The 16,490-nt window shown below is 39.1% G+C and overlaps 1 protein-coding gene across 5 annotated transcripts in view; it reads right to left on the bottom strand.

Annotated features, from left to right (window-relative positions):
• Nucleotides 1-16,490, bottom strand: part of RAP1GDS1 (Rap1 GTPase-GDP dissociation stimulator 1) — a 119,449-nt gene that overhangs the window by 45,915 nt on the left and 57,044 nt on the right. For 4 of the 5 annotated variants that reach the window (XM_060779203.2, XM_060779204.2, XM_060779205.2 and 1 more), the window contains exons 3-4: nt 11,390-11,512; nt 6,230-6,355 (exon numbers count right to left, since the gene is read on the bottom strand). In XM_060779203.2, the coding sequence (XP_060635186.1) occupies nt 6,230-6,355; nt 11,390-11,512 (249 nt within the window). Of the gene's footprint in view, nt 1-6,229; nt 6,356-11,328; nt 11,513-16,490 lie in introns of those variants that run through there. The other variant, XM_067468602.1, reaches the window with a different exon arrangement.

Genomic DNA, 16,490 nt, shown 5'->3' with positions numbered 1-16,490 from the left:
TGATAACTCCTTGAATTACCCAGGCAGCTTGGCCAATCACTATTATTGAATGCATTGTGGTAATGTATGAGAAATTTCAGCTTTTTCTCTGCATCTAATTTTTAAAGACATTAAGAGACAATTTTTGCCTGAATTTCTGGAATATGATAACTTCCAATGGTAGGTTTTATACTCTTTAAAAAAGGAGAAAGTAAGTGGCACACTGTACTTTTCAGTAACATTTTGGAGACACTAAAGCATGGGAGTTGTTGTTCACTCTGTACCCAGAGCACTCTGAACCCCACCAATGATGGATCTGGTCCAAACATGGCACACAGAACACTGGTGGCCAACAGAACATACTGGAGCCGTTTGTGGAGAGACCGACCACACACATAGGAGTTGTAGTTCACTCTGCACCCAGAGCACTCTGAACACCACCAATGACGGATCTGGACCAAACTTGGCACACAGACCCAACATGAATACAGGCAGAGTTTGGGGGTGGTTGCCCTGTGAATTTGGTAGTTGTAGTTCACCTGCATTCAGGGAGACTGGGACCAAACCTGGCACAGAGAAGCCCCATGACCATACTGTAGGGGGTTGTGGGAAATGACCTTGATTTTGGGAATGGTAGTGCACTTTAATTGCTGCACAGATAAGCAATAAAACACATCTCATAAAATATAAACTATCTAAACAATAAACAATCTAAACATATAAGCAATTACAACACATAACATCTATCAAACAGATTAAAACCACATATAAAACACCGAGGCACGATTTCATGTCCATGTCATACATCCAAATAAGCAACCTTGATAAAGAACAAAAGGAACCTATGATACTGAAAAGCATGGTTTCACCTCCAAACCGTGGAATGAGTTAGAACAAGTTCCTTCTTCAGCTCTAATGTGATACTTTTGAAAATACAATGGGCCCTTGGTATCCACTGGGGTTTGGTTCTAGGACCTCTCATTGATACCAAAATCCAAATTACAATGGCATATAAAATGGTAAAATTAAAGTTTCCTTTAATGGATTTATTAACATTATTTTCAAGCTATGGATAGCTGAATCTGTGGAGGCAGACTTATACATATATACAATGCAGTCACCTATTTTTACTGCTAGCTTGCAAAGTGGAAAAGAACAAATATAGATAGTACTATGGTACCCTAGAGACACTGCTGAGGTCTGCTGTTGCCTATGAAAACTTGTGTAGCAACAGAACAATTAGTCTCTAAGGTATCATGCTACTTAAAGATGATCATAGCTATTGCGGGGGGATCTTCTCTAATTTCTGTTCTTGATGCTCTTTCAGCTCTTTTTTCGAGAGCAATTTTTTCCAGACAGAAAAGTCAACACAGGATTAATAGTCTTCCATTTTCCTTTTTAACCCACTGTTGTGACCTGGCTGGGAATTCTACTGTATATACTCCTCACTAAACCGAAGTTTCCAGGATTTCATGGAATGTTGCCATGACAATAAACATGGAATCATAGTGCTGTAATTGCATAGTATAAAAGGGCTCCTGCCATCATAAACAGGAATTCTACCTGGACTTATATATGGTTCTTAGAGCATTCATTGGGGATACCTAAGATCCCACTTCACCTTGCCCAAATAGTTTTTTGGCTTTGTATATCCCTGAAAATGAAGCAAAATGGTCATGATTCCTCTTTGAGGAATCAATTTTTGGAGCAATGTGGGGCACAAGAGAGTAACAATAAGGGCAACTTCTCAGTAGGGGTCTTGCAGTGACCCATCCATGTTGGCACTGTAGGCCTAGAAGTCCACTGTATGCTTAGAAGTCCTCCATTTTATGAAGAGGATTGGACACCCCACTCCCCCAGTGAGACTCAAATGGTATTGTTTCTGAAACCTACAACTAAAAAGCAGGCAAAAACCAAACAATATGCACACAAAAAAATCTACCAGATTTTAAAACTCCAATTCACAGCAGGCTCACAATGGTTTCTTGAAAGGAGCTATGCTTTAAAGTAAATTTCATCTTATAGAGCATACTACAAACAAACACAAATGCAATCTACTACAAGCATCTCCTTTCTTCTTCCTTTCCAGATGCCAAATGTCAGGTCAATTTACATTTTTTTTCCTTCCAGGAACTTCTCAGATTTCATCTGTGGTGAGCCTCAAATGGAAAGGGAACTGCTGGATTAGACTTAAAGTGTACCTATTTCAGTATTCTGCTTCCCACCATGGCAAAACCATTTGCTTTTGGGAAGTCTACAAACAGGACACTAATTCAACATGCTGAGGGAGTCAGTGGGAACACAGGCATCTGATGTTGCCAACAGTTGACCCCTTCTTCATGAATCTGTCTGCAATCCCTTTTCAAAGTTATCTACACTAGTGCTGACTAAACTTTGTGGCAGTGAATGAAGCAAGTGAATCCAGATATTCATGAAAATGGACTAACTCTTCCCCACCACAACCCTAGACAACTCTGTGTGAAGGGACCTGTCTGGAGGGCCCTTCCAGACAGGTTCTATATCCTAGGATCTGATCCCAGATTTTCTGATTATCCAAGATTATCTGGCAGTGTGGACTCATATAATCCTGTTTAAAGCAGAAAACCTGGGATCAGATCCTGAGATATAGGGCCTTTCTGGAAGGGCCCTCAGTTCATGTAAATGTTATAAAGAGGCTCAGCAGACTCTGTTGAATGAATGTGTGGTGTAGGAATGGGAGAAAGATCTACTGTTATGGAAGGCAGAAGTTATGTACAACCCATTTCAAATTGTGCAATTAAGCACCCATTTATAAGTGTTTAGTCAAAAAATCAACTCAAAAACCCTGGGTTGACTTATCCATGGGTCAATGTGACTACTGTATCTTAACCCTTATCAAGACAGATCCATCACCATCTCAGAATGTAGTGGTGAAAGGAAGAGCTTAGTCCATCTCAGGAGAGCCTAAAAGAAGTACCAATCTCCTCTACCGTCTGTACCATGTGACCGCTTCTGGACCAGTAAAATGGCTGGGTAGGGAAATGGTGGTGGCAGCCAGTAGCAGCTGACCCTCCGAGGCAACATTGGTGCGTTCCCTTTTTGTGGAATGACCCATGGCTTATCCACGGTTCATATCAAACCCCCTAATTTTGACCACAAGGCCTGCCTTCGACTTATACCCGAGGTTGACTTTTATACTTTCCTCTATCTTCAGACAGAACACACTACGGTACATTCATCAGTTCAATGGAGGCCCTGGTAACCATTACAAGGCCACAAATTCCACTATGCCCTGTAGATATGCAAAGGTTGTATTACTAATATGTGACTGAAGTTATACAACCAAGCAGAATTAATTTGAAGGCTAAATTCAAATCCCCCAAATCACATTCAACCTGCTCTTAAAAGTAGGACATTCCCAGTCCCCTTATTTATTTTTCTGACATGAGTCCTCACAGCCATTTATGCTAGTTCAGTTTATTTCTTCACAGAGTAAATTTCTCTTTTAAGGATTACCAATTCAATGTGCATAGAAGTACTCGTGAAATAATCTCCCATGTGGAAAATTTGAAATCTAATGTGTTAGTCTGCAATAATTCTTACAAGACAAAATAGTTTTGTGACAATAACTTCTGATACTACTATTTATGGTAAAATAAAAATGTATCTCTAATAAAATGTCAAATATGTACATGAAAATGAGTGTATGAGTTATATCGTTCTATTGGCAAAATTTACCCAAGAATAAAAAAAATAGCACTGTGCTGAGCAAGGCAAAAACTGATAATTTTCTTGGGGAGAAATAATTTTTAAAAATCAGTTGAGCAAATCCAGTGATTGCGGCCATGAAATCCTTCGACAATACATGTTTTGATGTTTTTAGTCACCAAATGATCCCAAGGGCACTTGAAGATGCTGCATATGGAATCCTTGCCCCCACCTCCTAAAAACAGGCTGTTTCATGCCTCCCTAATAATCTAACCTAAAAGTAGAAAACAAATGTGTGGGGAGTCCATAAAAAGATGAAGCAATTTTTGCCTTGCTAATCTATGAGTACCTAAGGCTAGTAATGTGATCTGATGGAGAAAAATGTGCACAAAGTCATTTTTAAAAGTACACATTGCAAAATCTGCACTTTAAAAACACGTTACACAAAATACATATATCTGTAAAGTGTGTTTCAAAATGTGTTACTTGAAGAATACAAAATTGTGTATATTAGGAAAATATACTAAAATCTGCACATATTTCAACAACAAAAAACAAAACTGAAATCATATAATCTAATTGGCTGAGAATGTCAGTGGCATTTCACTGGATCAGTTCAAATGATAGGATAATGAACCTTGATTCATTTCCACACTCTCAGTCAGTAGGACACAGCCTAATTAAAGTCACCAGATCCTGTCTGACCTTGGAAGCCCTGGTTAGTAATTGAATGGAAGACACCAATGAATGCCAGGTGCTGTAGGCTATATTTCAAAGGAAGGAAATGGCAAGCTGTTTTGTGCATAAGAAAACTCTACGAAGTTCATGGGGTTGCCATCAGTTGACAGGTTACTTGAAAGCATATACAGACACACTTTCAAACAGAAAACTAGGGTTGTTTACAGAAGACGATCTTCCATTCGAAGGGCAGACAGGGAACAGTCCCCCTTTTCAGGATATCCTGTATTTTAAGGACTATCTCATCAGAATCTGATTTAAAGTTGAAGAATTACAAGAAGGGAGATCTGGAACCTTGAAGTTGTCCATCCACAGTTAGCTCCTGGAGACCAGGCTCAGCAGGCATCCAGGCAACCTGGACATCATTCCTTTCATTCAAGTGAGATGTATTGCAATTTGGTTCAAATTACACAAGTAAGCCAAGGCCCTCCATTGTACTTTCATAATAAACATTCAGATAGTTACATGATGGTTGCCCTACACCAGCCGCTGTTGAATGCTGCCATTGTACAAACAATTGCCTATTTGTAAATGTGCCTGCTCTTTCCACAATCTCAGTGAATCAAGAGCTACACCAAAGTCACTGATGAGTAGTTCTGCACCCTATGAGAAAGTGGAAAGCTATGTGCAACAGCTACACTTGCAAAACTACAATTATGCAACTGCAAATTGAATATGGAAGCATTGCCATGGCTCAAAAAATACAACTTGGTATATAAGGGGATTTATTACCTTCATTCTATATACAGTAGAGTCTCACTTATCCAACCTTTGCTTATGCAACGTTCCGTCTTATCCGACACCCCCTTTTTCCTCCAGCATTTACCCTTCAATTAAAGGAGCGCTCCCTAACTCTCTCTCCATTCCCAATAAGTGAAAATGGCAAGGTAAGGAGGAGGGAGGGAGGGAAGGGGGAAAGAGGCAGGACCAGAAGCAGAGGAATGTCCCCTCCTTCCCTCTGTGATTTCCATGCTCCTCTTCCGCATCCGGGCACTTCCTGCTGGGCTGCTCTACCCCCGAGGCATTGCCTTGCCTTACTCTTTAAGTCCCTGTTGTTAGTATTCTAAGTGTCTAGCGTCGCGTTGGACTGGTAACAGTAGGAGACACCATATTATTCGATATTTTCATTTACTCAATATTCTGCCAATCTGTTTATGTCAGATAAGTGAGACTTTACTCTCTCTCTCTCTGTGTATGTATGTATATATATATATATATATATGTATGTATGTATGTATGTATATATATATATATACACACACACACACACACAGGTAATGTTATGCAAATCTATAATTTCATTCGCCTTTCATTTTAATGATATCTGAAGTTCAGTGGCAAATCCAACTCTAATACTCTGAACACTGCTGTTGCAAAGCTGATGATGCAATCCACGCTATAAGCAAGGAAACTGCATAGCACTGCAAGGAGACCAATTCATTTGTGGCACCAAATTTACCAATCAGTGAGAGCCAAATGTGACCAGAATTCCATTCCATTTTATTACCTGGGCTGGAAAACAACAGTATACCACCTGTTGATCCTATTAATATTTCCAACAGAAACAAAATTAGACAAGTCTTTGTTTTTAAAAGCATTTTATCTATTTCTGTCCCATGGTAATTGCCAAGGATCTGTCTGCTTTCATTTTAAGAAGGGGACTCTTTTGACAGTCTGTCGTACAAGTTATGCTTAATTGTCACAGCATTCACAGATGTCCCACAAAAATCAACACTGCTTTCAACAAAACAAGAAAGAAAGAAAAATGAACAACAAGAAACAGACTTAAACCCCTTCCTCCAAACATTGGTATTTGAATACTTACGGCTGTCATAGCATATGTTGCCCAAGGCACGCCCTGTTTGAAGGAGCACTTCCTGATCTTTGCAGTTTAAGAGCTGCACCAGAGGCGGGATCAAGCCAGCATCAACGCACGGATTCCGCATAAACTCTACAAGCCACAGAGAAAGGTTTAATTACAGTGTAGTTGCTGGGGATCGAATGTTTTCTTGTTCGCAGAGCCTAGACCAGAAGCATCGGAATTGCATTTCTGTACAAGAATAAATGTAGGTACAGAATACAAATATTCGAGCTCAAAACAACCCTATGAATGATGGTCATATTCAAAATTCTAGATATCAGTTGTCAAATGTGGATTCATTTGGCAAGAAGATTTGAAATAACCTTTTTTGTTAGATCAGTTAAATACATAGCCTATTTTAAGAGCAATGACTAGAGACAGAAAAAAGATTACCAGACATCTATTGCATGTTAAAGAAGCACAAAACATCTCAATTAAAGAAAATTCAATTTAAGAAAGCAAAATTAACTTCTAAATTAAATATCCAAGTTCAGTGCAAAATACTGATAAAACCATAAAATGGGTGTAAAACAAAATGTCAAAGATATAGAATCAAAGGTGACAGCGGTATGAAAAGTGGATCCATGGTATCCAAGGCTTCCAAATCCATTGTTAGTTTCAGTCTAAACTATAAATGAGGTATCTAAAATGTTGAAGCTGTTTTGGGGGTAGGATTCAGCACCTTGGATGGCTCTTTTAGAGTCTAGTCCAGTGGTTCTCAACCTGTGGTTCCCAGATGTTTTGGCCTTCAACACCCAGAAATTCTAGCAGTTGGTAAACTAGGTGGCATTTCTGGGGGTTGTAGGCCAAAACACCTGGGGACCCACAAGTTGACAATCACTGGTCTAGCGTAAGGCCCCTTCCACACTGCCCCTATATCCCAGGAACTGATCCCAGGTGGACTTCTTATCCCAGATTATCTGGCAGTGGAGACTCATATAATCCAGTTTAAAGCATATAATCTGGGATCAGATCCTGGGATATAGGACAGTGTAGAAGTGGCCTAAGACCCAAAGCAATTTACTGCCCCAATGACATGGAAGACACTAATCATCACTGTCAGGCTCTCTCTGCTTAACCATCATGCAGTATTGAGTAAATCATTCAATTCTCCATTTATAGAATGAAAACGGAAAAGCAATGGATGCCACACGTTTTTGCTTAGGGAGAGATAAAAACAACAGTAACAGATACGTAGCAGACAATAGAAGCATTATCTATCTGTAGTCCTTACACTGAACTATAATGGACACATAATATTTTTATGTAATGCATTTATTATTCCAAGCTCACAGGTCAGTGGACACAGAATGAAGACACAGAAATGAAGACACACTGTTTCTAGCCACAGGGTTCCTATTATTTTTGACTTCCAATTTTGAGAAAAAGGTGGGAGATGGAAGGCTCTTTGTGAATACTTAATTTTTCAATTACACAACACAGCGTCATTCCGTTTACAACATGTATGCACTTGACATCTTTAGTGTCATATTCTAGCATTTTTATTTATTAATTTTACTTTTTTGCATCTTTGTTTTGGGCTGGGTGCTATTGTACTCTTAATAAATGATAATGTAAATATGTTTTTAGGTTTTTGTATGTACTGACAAGTGGGAAAAAAGACTTTGATTTGCTTTAATGTGATATTCACTTTACAGTGGTGGTCACAGTTGGCGATTAACCAGCTGTGCTACAGCCCAGTGGTGGGCTGGGATGTAGAACAGCTGGTTAATCGTCAGCAGCAATAAATCACTGCCAACTAGAAGGTGGCAAGTTCGAAGCCCAAGTCAGATTGAGCACCTGACTGCTAAGCCTAGCTTACTATCTACCTAAGCTTAGCTGTGAGTAGAGAAATTAGGCACCACTTAAAGCGGGGAGGTATTTTACGACACCATAAAAATACCAGTGATCAAAGAACAAGGAGGAAAAACTATGATCAAAAGGACTCAGCGTCATAGTGGATGGAGTGACAGCACCTCCTGTGGCCGGAATCGAGCATAATCTCCAGACGCCGAACTTGGAAAATGCCGAAAATGTCTGTCTATCTTGTATGTCTAAAAACCGGCACTGAATGTTTGCTGTGTATGTGTGCATTGTGATCCACCCTGAGTTCCCTTCAGGGTGAGATGGGCGGAATATAAATACTGTAGATAAATAATAAAACCTAACACACCATTTTAGTAAGGTATGCCTTAAAGAATGGACAGGCAATTGCAAATGGATAAGAGTCCACTTTTCCCCCTATAGACAACCCCCCCCCCCCCCGCCGCCACACAAGTCCAAATATCTCCATATTTCTCTTCAGCCATCCTCAAAATCGTGACAGGAAGTAAAACCATGTCTCTTCCTGTTTCCATTTTGATACTGACTGCAAAAGAAAATGGGGGTATTTACAGATAATATGGGCTTGTGGGGGTAGGAGTGTTTTTCATATTTCCATGCATTTTGGAGGATCTCTCTCTCATATATTGCCTGAAAACAATACAGAACATTTTCTTTTGGAATTTATTTGTGTAGACTTGGTGCACTTTGTAGGAACTGGGATAGTATCCAGGAACTGCATGCAACCCTGGTGGCCGTACTTTCATCACCAAGGTCACATATACTTGTGCAGCAATGTCACTGAATCCCAGCATCATGTACGTACTTTAGCAGCTCTCTGGCAGTATTTGCTTTGTCACACACCTATTCACCTGGAGCCAATGGCCACTTATTCAAAACGAATGGCTTATTTCAAGGCTGGGCTTTGAAATGCCCAATGTTTCAAATACATTTGAATGCTTTGCTTTTCTGAACGTTTTGTCTTAGAGTTGGAGAAAAAAAATAGGTACCCAATAAAAGTAAACAGTCAGAACATTATTTTCATATGCGCAGCTGCAGCAGTAACGTGTGTGCCAATGTGCAGCACATTCCAAAATGAGCCTCAGGTGCTGAATATAACCTCTGGCAGCTTCAAACAATTACTGTTGCCTTCCGGGATAATTATTTTCGGCGAGTTCTGAAAATTAACCCATATTGTATTATTGTGGCTATCGCATAGAGCAGCAGCATTTTGGAACAACAAAACAATATACTGCGCTCAGGGGTATGTGGAAATGAACCTTTGGGTAGTTTCTCGGCCACAGTTTTCAGCTATGACTCTGCTGTGATGTCTTTTATTCATTTAACACATTAAATTTAGAAGTTTGCATATCTGCACAAGGGAACACTGACAACAGTTACATGTTACTCAGGCTCTTTATTCAGGCCAGAAGGACCCTCATTACTCCATGGAGTCCTCTTCCAGGCATCAGGTCCAGCTAAGATTAAGTCGTTCTGTTGCAGGATATCTCCCCAAGTAAGTACAGTATATACTGGAGTATAAGCTGACCCAAATATAAGCCGAGACACCAAATTTTACCACAAAAACTGGGAAAAACATACTGACTCAAGTATAAGTCGAGGGTGGGAAATGCAGCAACTACTGGTAAATTTCAACATAAAAACAGAGACTAAAAATTACATTAATACAGGCATCAGTAGGAAAAATATTTTCAAATATTTGCATAAAACTGTAATGTAAGATAAGACTGTCCAACTCTGACTAACCCATTATTCTAATTTTCAATGTAAATGTGTTTATGTATCCTTCCAATAATAATAGAGTAAAATAATGAATACAATAATAATAATAATAATAATAATAGAGTAAAATAATGTAAACATAACATTAATAATAGAGTAAAACAATAAATGTAATAATAATAATAGAGGAAAATAGTGTAATAATAATAAGAGTAAAATGAGCAATGTAATTATAATAATAAATAGAGTAAAATAATGTAATAAAAATAATAAGATAAAAGAATAAATGCAATAATAATAGAGTAAAATAATGTAATAATAATAATAGAGTAAAATAATAAATCTAATAATAATAATAAATTGAGTAAAATAATAAATCTAGTAATAATAATAATAATAATAATAATAATAATAACAACAACAACAACAGAGTAAAATAATAAATAACCTTGACTCAAGTATAAAGGGGGCTTTTTTCAATCTAAAAAAAATCTGGAAAAACACAGCTTATACTCAAGTATATACGATAAGTAAGGTCCGGACAAAGTTAACCAGTGAAAATTTGCAGGATACAGCCAATTCAGTTGACAAGTGTTGACTGGATAAATCTCACAAGTTGCTGCAGGGCAGGAACAGCTTATTGCCAAGACTAACCCTCCAATTCCTATGCTCAAATTCAGGACTGGGCCCAGGATGCAGGTTTGTTGGATACAGATTTCCTTTTGCTTGCAGTTGTGCAGTGATGCCTCTTTTCTCTGTATCTAAAGGTATTACACTAGCCTGCAAACAGTGTTATAAATTCAGACTTCTCCATGTTACCAAAGCAACATTAAATTTGCTTTGTTCCTGCCATCCCCTATTAGATTTGTGCTAGCATCTGGTAAGAAGGTAACAGCAGCCCAGGGAAACTATCTGGAGCTTGTAGTTGCCTGGGAGCTTGCTGAAGATGACATTACAAGATATTTGGAATCACTTTGCTGGGCCCTTGTGAAAATCCCAGCAGTAAAAAGTACACCGACATCTTCCTTTATTGTGTAGGCCGACGTCCCACAATGGCCCTAACAGACCTTTAGAGAGAAAGCAAAGCATCAGTGTAGGATGAAACCGATCAAGTGTTTCCTTGGTACTGACAGATGTTATGTAAGAAACCATAAAAAAGGAATACCAACGAATTATAGCATGAATGTAAGTTATAGTGTTAAATCGAGAGATATGTCTCCGGCAGCATTTGTTGGCACAACTGTGGAAGTCTGCCGCATAGTTTTCCCCAATTAGCAAAGAACAACATCATTGAATATTTTCTACAATGGATAATACTTTTAAAAGGATCATGAATGCATACTGCTTTGATGTATCAAACAAATGGATGACTCAGAACTAATGTATTATCAAGGCAGAACAAAACAAAAAAAGAGTGGAGAAGAAATAAATAAATAAATAAATAAATAAATAAATAAATCTATTCTATAAAATGAAAACATAAATGAAGTAAAACATACTGACAAGTGATCTGCAAAACTGAAGATGTTCCAGCCGAAAAGGCCTTGTGGAAAACCTCACCATTTTTGGCTACTTCTGCTATGATGTTAGCTACTTTTGCAGTGCAGGAAGATTGTGGAGTCAATAGACTTGCAAACACCTGGAGGATCCCGCTTTTCTGGATTTTGTCACTTGTCTCCGTATCTGAAAAGGAGGAAATAGATGTAACACAGAATACTATAAAAGAAAGGACAAAAACAGAATTTTCAGAAATGAACAAAGGAAAGTTGGATGGGTAGTATGTCTAACTAATTTCAGAGCAACAGAAACCTGGTTCCAAAAGAAGCTGCAGATTTTTCATTTACACTTAAGAAAGTGTTTCTCAACCTGGAGGTTGGGACCCCTGGGTGGGTTGTGAGGGGGTATCAGAGGGGTCACCAAAGACCATCAGAAAATACAGAATTTTCTGTTAGTCATGGGGGTTCTGTGTGGGAAGTTTGGCCCAATTCTATCATAGGTGGGGTTCAGAATGTTCTATGATTGTAGGTGAACAATACATTCCAGCAACTACAACTCCCAAATGTCAAGGTCTGTTTTCCCTCAACTCCACCAGTGTTTGGGCATATTGAGTATCATTTTTTAAAAAATTACACACACACACACATACATATATAAACATACACAGAAACATGCAATCTTCAAAATTCAAAATACAAGTATTTTCCCCCATCCCACCACTTCCCCGTCCCATCCCCCGTAAACCTCTACCTGTGACTTCTCATTACATAATACAAAGGTACAAGAATACTACTGTATTTATACCTCAGCATATTTGAGCATTTAATCATTTTCCCCTGGTTACCATTTTATATACAAACATCTGTCTAAGGTTCTCTACAAGTATTCATTTTTTTATTTTCTTCATCATCCTATACAGCATATTGAGTATTCGTGCTAAGTTTGATCCAGATCTATCATTGTTTGAGTTCACAGTGCTCTCTGGATGTAGGTGAACTACAACTCCTAAACCAAACCCTTCCAGTATTTTCTGTTGGTCATGGGAGTTCTGGGTGCCAAGTTTGGTCCAATTCTATTTTTGGTGGAGTTCAGAATGCGCATTGATTGTAGGTGAACTATAAATTCCAGCAACTACAATTCCCAAATGACAAAATCAATCCCCCCCCCCCCCCAAGTATTCAAATTAGGGCATATTGGGTATTTGTGCCAAATTTGGTCCAGTGTATGAAAATACATCCTGCATATCAGATATTTATTTACATTACAATTCCTAACAGTAGCAAAATTACAGTTATGAAGTAGCAATGAAAATATTTTTATGGTTGCGAGTCACCACAACATGAGGAACTGTATTAAGGGTTGCGGCATTAGGAAGGTTGAGAACCACCGGTCTTACTTATTTAAGAGAAACAGAAACCTGGTTCAAAGGAAGCGACAGGATTTTTCATTTACACTTAAGTCATCAATCATCTACGTTGCACCTCTTCTTTTCAATACAATGAACCACTAAGAAGCTCAATGACCCCTAACAATATTGTCTGCAATTAGTGTGCAAGACACAATAGTGCGATCACGCTTGCTGCACTGCAGAGGAATTTGCACATTATCGCCTTGCTTTTATCACCCATCCTTGTGACAGACTTCTTGGCTGTCTAAATTAAATCAATTGGATAAAATGCATCCTGAAAAGAAGCACAGAAAATAAAATTAACCTCTTGCCTCAGGTTAGCTGTGTGCGGCAGAGATGCCCTGATTTATTTTACTCAGATCAGAAGCACCAATAAAACACAGTGACTCGGGCTAAAGCAAACCTCTGGCAAAAACTGGATTATCAGATATTTGTGTTTTGGTATAAGAAGACAGGCAATGTAAACTAACGTTTTGCCCATTTTCTTTCTTCCCCCCTGCCCTTCCCTGAATGTTTTGTAGTAAGCATCATCATGTCATCTGTTGCAAAAAAAATGTAAAAATTAGCCTCGCCCACATAGGACCTTCATTCATTGTTTTATGAATGCTTTGCTGCTAAGTGCACTAGAAACTATTTGGAAACCAGCAGGTAAAAAATGGATAAGTTGTCAGCTGTCACTGATTATAGAAATCATGTGACACACACACACAAACACACACAACACTTTTGCACGGGCTTCCGATTTGTTTCTGGGGAGGTCTGATTTGGCCATGGTGGTCCATGATATTGTTATATCACAGATAAGACTACTGCAATGCGCTCTACATCGGGTTGCCTTTGAAGCTTCAAGTGGTCCAATGAGTGGCAGACAGATTTCTAACTGGGGCAGCATACAGGGAGAATACAACTCCCTTGTTGCACCAGCTCCACTAAACAAAATTCAAAGTGCTGGCTTTAGCCTATAAAGACCTAAAGCAAGACACTGTGAAGTCAACACTAAGTAAGCAGGATCCAAATCAAGAAGAAAGACACAACAGTGACAATGTTTCCGGAGCTCAGCATAAGGGGAAAAGATTAACCATTGCCCCAGTTCTCTCGTTTTATTCTAAACTGCAACTCACACAGAACTCTGGCAACTCTTTAAAAAATATGAAAGGGGCCGGGCTGGTAGCATAACTGGTTAATCAGTTGCAATAAATCACTGCCGACTGAAAGGTGGCAAGTTCGAGGCCCGAGTCAGGGTTGAGCGCCCGACTGTTAATAGCTGTTAAAAAAAATGCTCAGCTCACTGTCGACCTAAGCAGTTTGAAAACAGTTGTGAGTAGATAAATTAGGCACCGCTTAAAGTAAATAAAAATGCCGGAGAGCAAGGAGGAAATACTACGATCAAAAAGGCTCGACGTCATAGTGGACAAAGTGACAGCTCTCCCTGTGGCCGAATCGAGCAACCTCCAGGAGGATCCGAAGTGGAAGAACTGCTGAATGGCCTCTATCTGTCTGAATGTCTTGTATGTCAAAAATGGCATTGAATGTTTGCCGTGTATATATACTTTGTGATCACCCCTGAGTCCCCTTCAGGGTGAGAAGGGCGGAATATAAATACTGCAAATAAATAAATAAATAAATAAATAAATAAATAGCTTAGAGTGGATATACAATGGGTCCCTGGTATTGACCAGAGTTTGGTTCCAGGACACCAAATCTCTGGATGCTCAATTCCCATTATAGAAATGTCCCATAATAGTAAAACTGTGCCCTTTATTGACAAAATCAAGGATCGCTTTCTGAATTTAAAAAAAAATCAAGCCACACGTGATTGAATCCGTGGATACAGAATCTGTGGATATGGAGGGTCAGCTGGCTGTGATGTTATATGCACCACTGCAAAAAGATTCTTTTTTTGCTGCATACTGGCATGGTAAAAAATAAATAAAAGAAATACAGGTCACGGAGAATGTACATTTTTTTCCTTATGCAGAATTTTTTCAATGGCAGACCTTGTCTGCTGAAAGATTTTGTATTTCTTTTAGATATATATAATTTAAAAGCACATTTTAAGTGCCTCGTCCAACCTCATCAGCATGGGGCCCACTAAATGTGTTCGTCTAAAATACTAATTATTCCCCGCCTTCCTGTGCTCTGTCTGCAAAAACAGTTTAAAAGCAGCGACCCATTCAAGTAGGATTGATTCTGGAAAAGAGGGGTGAAGAGAGGGGTGGGGGGAGGAAGAAAAGCAAGCAAAAAAGCAGGACAAGACCAACTCTATTTTAGAAGCAGTGCCCTCAGGTGGCTAAGTACTCTCAACTGTTAAAATATTTAAAGACTCCTTCTTATTTTGCATGTACGGGCTTGAAACAAAAACAGACGAAGGTTATGTCAGCATGCTGGGGGTGGGGGGAATATCGCCCTGTGAAGGACAATAAAGATGAAACCTTTACTGGGCTTATCTTCTCCCTGGAAGCAAATCTTACAGGATCTCGGCTAATACCAGATCCCTGGATGTATACTGAAATATAATACAGTTCCAAACTGCATTTTATGGCAATGTAGATCCTGTATTGTCGGAGGCTTTCATGGCCGGAATCACTGGGTTGTTGTAGGTTTTTCTGGGCTATATGGCCATGTTCTGGAGGCAATTTTTCTCCTGACGTTTTGCCTCTGACGTTTCCTCACTACCTCTGAGGATGCTTGCCATAGATGCAGGCGAAACGTCAGGAGAAAAATTGCCTCCAGAACATGGCCATATAGCCCGGAAAAACCTACAACAGCCCAATGTAGATCCTGCCAGAAAGAACTGCTATTTACTACATTTTGCTTTATGTAGACTAGAACTCTCTGGGAAATGAAGGAAAAATGAGAAACAATAAGAAGGAGGTGGGAAAGAGGGGAGGTTCTTATTACCTTTGTAAAGAACTCTGGAAGAAAACTATGAAATAACTATAAAATTACGACTAACTGGTAACTCATTTTTCTCATGGAAAAGGTATATAGTGGGTCCTTGGTATCTGCTGTGGTTTGGGTCCACGACCTCCTATAGGTACCAAAATCCATAGATAGTCAAGTCTCATTATATACCAGAGGTTCCCAACTTTTATTTGACCAGGGACCACTTGATCAGGGACCACATTGGATAGACCACATCAGCTCTAGTTTCTGATACAGAACATATGCCATCCAGTAGTCACCTTCTGCTCACCCATAGAAAACTATTTTTAATAATCTAGAGCGGATCTGGTAGTAGTAATCTTTCATGGATAGTCAGCTTCTCCCCTCCTGACATCCCTGTTGCCTCGGCACTATAAGAAGGTTTTGTGAGACCAGTCGCTTTTGTTGCCACATGGTTTCAATGAAACAGTGTAGTAAAGGTAAGGCCGCGGACCATATTTTTGTTCTTGCAGACCACTGGTGGTCCACAGACCACAGGTGGGAACAACTGTTACAATAGTGTTACAAAACAATGTCCCTTAAATAAAATGACAAATCAAGGATTTACTTTTTGGATAGATTTTTTTTTAAGTGAAGACTTTCAAAATATGGGTGGCAGAAGCCCTGGATGAAGAATCTGTGGATACGGAGAGGCAGCTGTACATGAAAATTACTTCATCCTTCTGCAGTGAAACTGTCATTCTGGCCCCATCTTACAGGCCTAGGAAGAAGTTTTAAAAATAATATCCCTACCTCTCAAAATATTAATCTGGATAGCTCTGTCAAGTGTAAATCATGATACCAGCGAGAATCTTATCTCTTTCCTTCTGG

The sequence above is a fragment of the Anolis sagrei genome, chromosome 5, assembly GCF_037176765.1.
Source record: "Anolis sagrei isolate rAnoSag1 chromosome 5, rAnoSag1.mat, whole genome shotgun sequence".
Classification (NCBI taxonomy): Eukaryota; Metazoa; Chordata; class Lepidosauria; order Squamata; family Dactyloidae; genus Anolis; species Anolis sagrei.
This window is presented reverse-complemented; position numbering and strand designations above follow the sequence as displayed.